General features: G+C 35.7%; 2 protein-coding genes across 9 annotated transcripts in view; one reads left to right on the forward strand and one right to left on the reverse strand.

Annotated features, from left to right (window-relative positions):
* Nucleotides 1–7,497, reverse strand: part of LOC144433571 (uncharacterized) — a 313,028-nt gene that overhangs the window by 207,394 nt on the left and 98,137 nt on the right. The gene's annotated exons all lie outside the window — the stretch shown is intronic.
* LOC144433983 (uncharacterized) overlaps nt 93–7,497 on the forward strand; it is a 20,367-nt gene continuing 12,962 nt past the window's right edge. Inside the window, exons 1-7 of one of the 8 annotated variants that reach the window (XM_078122411.1) lie at nt 93–278; nt 1,175–1,294; nt 1,793–1,934; nt 2,285–2,411; nt 2,874–2,965; nt 4,038–4,321; nt 5,420–7,445. In XM_078122411.1, coding sequence (XP_077978537.1) covers nt 5,455–6,852 — 1,398 coding nt within the window. In that variant the 5' untranslated portion in view covers nt 93–278; nt 1,175–1,294; nt 1,793–1,934; ... (2 more) ...; nt 4,038–4,321; nt 5,420–5,454 and the 3' untranslated portion in view covers nt 6,853–7,445. Of the gene's footprint in view, nt 279–1,174; nt 1,295–1,792; nt 1,935–2,284; nt 2,412–2,873; nt 2,966–3,557; nt 3,678–4,037; nt 4,322–5,419; nt 7,446–7,497 lie in introns of those variants that run through there. The other 7 variants (XM_078122406.1, XM_078122408.1, XM_078122409.1 and 4 more) reach the window with 7 other exon arrangements.

A 7,497-nucleotide genomic window follows, 5' to 3' on the forward strand; every position in this document is an offset into this window, starting at 1 on the left:
TAACGTCGATGTTCAAACGCGAGTTTTTGACCCGGTCACCTAACGGTTTTGGTTTGAACGCAAATATGCGCATGCGCACTCACTACGACCTCTTTAACATGGCAGACACCAACAGATCAAGGTCGTCCAACTCTTACGGATTCAGCCAGGAAACGAAGGAAAACAAAATCGTCCATCGGCAAAATAAATATATTTGGACAGATCGACCGCTGGAAAGCACTGAAAGAGGCAAATTCGCTACAATTTCACTGGAAAGTTGCGGAGTTTCTTTTAGACTGGTAAGTATATAGAGCTGTAAGTATATACTTACGCATTTCCTGACTGTGAATGACACATGAACAGCTGAGTTGTGTTTACATTCGTGTATTGATGCATTTGTTGAAATTTAGCGAGTATATCACTCACATACAATGGTATTTTAGAATTGAAATCTTTAACGCAGATACAGTGAATAGTTGTTTGTTTGTGACACCACATTTACGTTTATGACATTGGCGAAAAAGCGTGAATGTTTGTTTGTGACACCACATTTATGTTTATGACATTGGCGAAAGCATGGCGCTATAACGCCCGTATACTTTTAGTAGTAGTTACATGAGTACGACTGAAATACACACAGCTGCAAACCTGTGATGTTTTGTCTTTGTAAAATGATGACACGTTGTTTAGGTAACTACTAATTGTGGTAAAATTGGTGACAGGCTGTCCAAACCACAATGGCCAATACTGCATTCTCACAGTTGGTATGTACTGTAGAGTTGGTGTTCTATCTTGCTAGTATAGTTTGTAAGAATGATAAAGACAACAACCACCATTGTAGTGTACTATTCTTATTTTGATCATAGTACAATACTATAGCATACATTGATGTCTTATATGAACAATAACTTTGAGTTTTAGAAATACAAAAAATGTAGTATTAGTGCACCAATATTTTGCTATCACTACAGTTTTTAATACTCCAAAACTCAAATTCTGGAAGAAGGTAATTTTGGTGTGTTTACTTGACACCACTCTAGAGCTACACGTAAATGTTATTTTTGAAAATTACGAGTCTAACATTGGTATATGTGCTTATTTTCCTTCCCTAAACATTTCAATATTTTCTTTTTATTTTGGTTTTGTTTTTCTAAATGTCTAATGTATTATTGTGAATGTCTCCAATTTTACACAGGTACTATGATCATCAACCCAGTAAAGGCAGAGTACTTGCTGAGGGAAAAGATACATCACAGCCAGTAGCCAGCACTTCCCAAGCTACTACAGGAAGAGTTGGCCAATTTCAACAGATCAAGTATGTATAGAGAATGTGAATCATAATTTTGATTTTAAATTTTTACACAAACTATTCTGCTATTTACTATCTAACCATTATTCTATGCATAAAACTGAAAGTTACAACCATGTAGTTTAATAAAACCATGCACAGTTTTTAATAACTGTATGAACAGTATGTTTATTGTATTCAGAAGCAACCAGCAATATATTGTAAAGTGAGGAAAACATTTCTTTACATGTAATTTAATGTTTTATTTTTATCAATCACATTTTATAAATATTGCTGACTCGGATATCTTACTAACTTTTTGTATTTACACAAAGCTATGGCACTCAGAGTAAATACAATGTAATATTGAATTTGTTTTTACATTTTTGCAAATCATGTACAGTTTCTTTCAAACCATATTGATATCTTTTTATCATTGTTAATGTGTACATTATACTCTACATTTTAAAAAATAGACATATTTCATTTTTGAATTGGCTTCCAACAATATTACTGTTATTATAGTATGTGCATTTTGTGCTCAGAAGTGGACGCACAGTGCCTCAAACATCAACACAACAACTGGTCACTGAGGTGAAGGTGTGCAGATGTTGGGTCAAATGAGTGGTCCAGATGTGTCTAAATTTTTATCAATGGAATCTGATAGGTAAGATTTCTAGTTATACATAACATATGACATACAAATGTACAATGTATTGTTGTCAAATATTTCTGTTGCTTTCCCATGTTACCAATAACAGACCACTTTGTCCAAAATATCACTGGCATGAACAGTTATCAGACTTAATATTCTTAGTAATTTACTAGCCATGTTGTGGGTTTGCATTTAGCAAAGAGGCAGTTTAGACGTGTATGTGGGCATTAAAAAAATTCTGGCTGTTACATGTATTCTTAATATGACTATTTGGATCAAGTCATACATGTAGCTGTGAACACGACTACAGGTTGACCAATGTTTGTTGCATCATTGAACATTTGGTTTTCTTTCCTTCACAGGGGTTCTATCATGTCAGGAATTAATGTGTTATATCAGAAATCACCTGTAGTAGTACAGTTGTGAATCCTCCATCAAGAATGTACACCTGACTGCAACTTCCTCCCAGGCACAAGCACAAAGTGAAAGGTACATAATTTATGATGATCAATTGCATTTCATATCGTACATATGTGGAAATACATGTACATTGTAGATACTGGTAAAAAACATACAAATGGTAATGATTATTTTAACATTCATAGCGAACATGAACATGTTATATTTATTGGTCATACAACATGGATGCGCTTCTTTGTATTTTTACCCTGTTCCTCATGCCTCACAAATTCTGTATTTTACCTACACCACCTGTCGAGCACAAAGTGCAAGTGCAAGATTATGTCAGAATCATTCATTGATCCATTTGAGGAAGTACTCACATGATTGCTTACAACATGATGTACAAGCTTGCGTTACATCAGATTCATTGCAGATTACACGGTTATACTTGCCAAATAGTTTGTTGTGTCAAGTTGTACATACAAAGAACTGGTACTAGGAATGTGTCATTATGTTACATATCTGTTTTATTTCATTTATCACTAACAGGTTTCTTTGAAACATGCTGAGAGTAATGACTTAGAAGAGTCCGATGAAGAAGATTCAGACTAGTATGAACCAAGCTTCAATATAACTATGCTGTGAGTATATGTACATTGTATGAAATTTATTTTTGAAATGATATTGACAGTGTACATGTACATACAGTGATGTGGTGGAGTAGAGTGAATGTATTTGTTACTGCGTAGGGAGCAGTGAGCATGTTATTTATCGATTGATCAATCAATTGATTGATTATTATTTGGTTGAATGATTAATCAATTGAATGATCAATCTTTGTGGTGCAATATGACTTATTTTATGTTGGATATTGATCAATTCACTCATTGAGTTTTGTGGCGATATAAAACTCACTATAATTCTGCCAATGCATTTTTGGAGACAAATGTTGACACGTAGGAGATTTTGAGGTAGTCTACAAAGATATTATGATGAGACGACGCATCGATTAGCTGAACAATCTAGACTGCATCATTATTTTCGACATGTTTTGATGCGTTTTAAGAGTCACAGTTCAAGATCAGACGCCTTCTTACTATCCATGATTGCTTGTGTTACTTCTGATGACCAGTTCACTCCTCTTGTTGCAGCCATGTTTGCAAATGACTATCTTAAATTCTTAGTCGCTAGGCTCATGGGTCACTTTGACAATGGTAACAAGGTCAACATATACTGTAGGTGACGGTGTCATCTGAGACAAGGTATGCTTTCACACTGCCTTTAGCACCTTCTTCAACTGTTTGTCGAGTGTGATAATCTCCCAGAAGATGAGAGATAAAGCAAACTGTTAATGTGAGTGATCTCTCGCCAATTATGAAATTAATGGTGTTTTAATTTAGATCAGAGGAGAAGAATGGATATGGCATCTTTGTTTAGTCAATAAAGAGAGAATTACATACAACTGAAAGACAGAAAAGTAGATAGGAAAAGAGAACTAAATGAGTGACTTGATCAATATCACACACAAAATAATTTTTATTGCACCACAAAAATTGATCATTCAATCGATCAATCATTCAACCAAATAATAAATCAATCAATAAAACGATCGATCAGTCGATCTATGGATCAAACAATTACATATTCGTTGCCCCTGTGGTTAGTGTTAGAGTGTGAGTCACATGATAAATAATAATTGTCAATATTTTGTAGGGATGATGGACATATAGAGCCAGATGATGAAGATGCTGATGTTGGTAAGTGACAATAAAGATGAAAGTCTTGACAATACTAATAACACAAGTCAAGTTCAAGGAATTCAACATGTTCAAAGTGATGAGGACAAAGATTCTTTGCTCAGTGATACTATGTGCCTTGTGTATCTGAAGCAGTTACTCAGCTCAAGCCAGAGTTTCCTTGGTGTGCACAGTAGCTGACTGCAATGGTGAAATCAATATTCTAATGGATTCGTTGGTTCTGCCTTATACTTGAAGTGGGTGAGTATATTGGAGGAATGACAACCATGTAATATTCATGGTGGTCTATATTTCAATCACCGATATGATGTTGACTTGGGTTTTGATACTACACCATCCTAATATACTGGAGTGCTTTAAGAAATTGAAAGGTATGAATGAAACCTATCACATTCTCAATATGTGTATAGGACAGATACCAATGATCAAAGTGTACATACTTTTGGCATTTTACGAATCTTTGTTAGAACCATGGAAATGAATGTATTTTTGAAAAAGATCACAAGTGGTTTTGTTTCAGTTTTGAAAGCAGAATTCCTATTGAGGTACATCAGGCACTGTACTCTATTCTATGGGGGCCCGTTCTGGTCACAATTATGTAACGTGCTAGAATTAATATAATGTAGTCTAGAATTAATTTTCATAATGAATTTTATGCACTCCTTGAATTAATTAAATGTGTTTTGATTAATTTTATGCACTGTAATTAATTTTATGTATTCCTTGAATTAATTAAATGTGTTTCCAATTAATTTTATATAATGTATTCCTTGAATTAATTAAATGTGTTTCCGATTAATTTTATATACTGGTCTTAATTTTATGTAGTCTAGAATTAATTTTATGCATTCCTGAAATTAATTTCATGTTGTCTAGTATTAATTTTATGTATGTGCTGAATTAATTTTGTGTATGTCCTGAAATAATTTTGTGTATGTGCTGAATTATTTTTGTGTATGTGCCGAATTAATTTTGTGTATGTGTCGAATTAATTTTGTGTACGTGTCGAATTAATTTTATGTATGTGTCGAATTAATTTTGTGTATGTGCCGAATTAATTTTGTGAATGTGTCGAATTAATTTTGTGTATGTGCCGAATTAATTTTGTGTATGTGTCGAATTAATTTTGTGATGTGTCGAATTAATTTTGGCCCTACAATCCTTTGCGCGAATTAATTTTGGCCCTACAATCCTTTGCTCGAGATTTCTTATTCAAAATGGCGGCCCGCAGTGGTGCTCGGCGGCTTGTCATTCGAGAAAGAAATGAAGGAGGATTCTACCAATTTTTGCTAAATCTGAAATCAGTTGTTCAAGTTTTTCTGTCTCCCCTGAATTTAGGATCGACAGACGATCTATACGAAGTTAAGTTCCGAATGTTTGATGCCTCAGGGACTTTGGCTTTGCTTTTGGATGACTTAGGGAGAGGAGGGCCCAATCCAACGGGACTACCTTCCCATATTATACAAGTAGCAGTGCAGAGTTTACATCAATCTTTGACTTATTTGAGCAACATGCTATCAGCTGAGATAGAACTAAGGGAAAATTCTGGTTGCTGTAGCTTGGATACTTATCCATTTGCTACAGCCGTAACATCAATACAACTTGGACCTGGACGACGGCGCTTGGAAATTTCAAAAGACCAATTGGAACACTTGCGTTCCCTCTTCTTCCCATGGCAGAAAATTGCTGATATGCTTCAAGTTAGTGTTTCGACTATTCAACGAAGACGAAAGGAATTTGGTTTGAGTGAAACGTTTGAAGGTTACTCAGATATAACGGACGATGAATTAGATGCAATTCACGGTACCATAACAGGAAACGGTACTGAAGGCCCTCTAACCCCCAATATTGGAAGGAGGCGGTTCATTGGTGCACTGAGAAGCCGTGGCTTACGTATTCAAAGATGGAGGGTAACTGAATGCTTGCGTCGAGTGGACCCCGTTGGCACTGCTTTGCGTTGGAGGATGACAATACACCGTAGAAAGTATTACGTACCAACTCCCAACAGCCTCTGGCATATAGACTCTGCACATAAGCTGATTAGGTACAAGCTGATTACACATGTTTGTATCGATGGCAAGACAAGATTACTTATATATGTTTCCTGTTGCAACAATAACACTGCTGATACAGTCCTCAATTTGTTCACAAATGGGGTTAAACAATGGGGACTGCCATCACGTGTTCGGTCAGACTGTGGCATGGAAAACCTTTATGTGGGTCAATATATGATAGAGCATCGTGGGGCAGGCAGAGGAAGCATTATCACTGGCTCCTCGGTTCATAACTCTAGAGTAGAGCGAGCTCATCGTGACATTTACTTGGGTGTATTGGCATTTTATGCCCGTATATTTGTAGCAATGGAAGATGATGGCATCCTTGATATACTAGATGATGTTCATCTATATTGTCTCCACTATGTGTATATCCCCAGAATCAATAGATCACTAGAGGAATTCATCGGCCAGATGAATAATCACCCTGTTTCAAGTGAAAGAAACCAGTCACCTTTACAAATGTGGGAAAAGGGAATGCTTGAGAATATGCATTCTGGACACACTGCCTTGACACCCACAGAGATTGAGGAATATGGAGTAGATCCAGAGGGTGTTCTATCTGTGGAAGATGATGACTACCAGGTCAATGTTTTTCCTCCTGCATTTGACTTATCTGATGAACAGTTGAATCTTATGCCATGCCCACTGCAAAATGATGAGAACTATGGGATAAATCTGTTCTTGCAATGTGTAGAGTTGGTTAACAATTTCTAAACCATTGTATTGCATTGAGATACTTACCAATATGAGTTTTTGCAGTAGCTGGGGTATTGCATTTCGTGTTCGAAATTTTTTTGTAAATGTCAACATGAAGAACTTCTTTTTCATGTGGCAAGCAATTAGACTTTTTTGGAAACCTTTCTACTTTCTACAGGCTTTTGACTGTCAAATCTGAGCCTGATGAGTCACCATTTTGTTTAATATTATTTTTTTTATATTTTTTATATTTTTATTTTTTTTGAAGTGTCAAGAGACTGGCCTCAATAGAATGTCACTGAGATTCATATATTTGGTTGAGACAATTCTATGGTTGTATCTCTGTTATCAACATTATGCCAAAGACATATCCCTCAAAGGGTTCGTAGTGTTGCAGTCAGCCATATAAGTGTCAAATAGTGCAGGATTTAAAAGATACCAGTAATATATTTCAGATCCACACGTCCTGTCACTTTCAAGTTCTAATGCTTTACAAAGGGCTTTGAGCTGTTCTACCACATTTTATATAAGAGTATATAGATTATAATATGACATATATAGAGGGTTGCAGAGGGCCCCCCCCCCCCTCCTTTTTTTGGAGTTGAAGCAAAGTTGTGACTTATCAATCAATCAAGCATAGATTCTATACAGTATGGCTCTGTT

The sequence above is a fragment of the Glandiceps talaboti genome, chromosome 4, assembly GCF_964340395.1.
Source record: "Glandiceps talaboti chromosome 4, keGlaTala1.1, whole genome shotgun sequence".
In the NCBI taxonomy this organism is placed as follows: domain Eukaryota; kingdom Metazoa; phylum Hemichordata; class Enteropneusta; family Spengelidae; genus Glandiceps; species Glandiceps talaboti.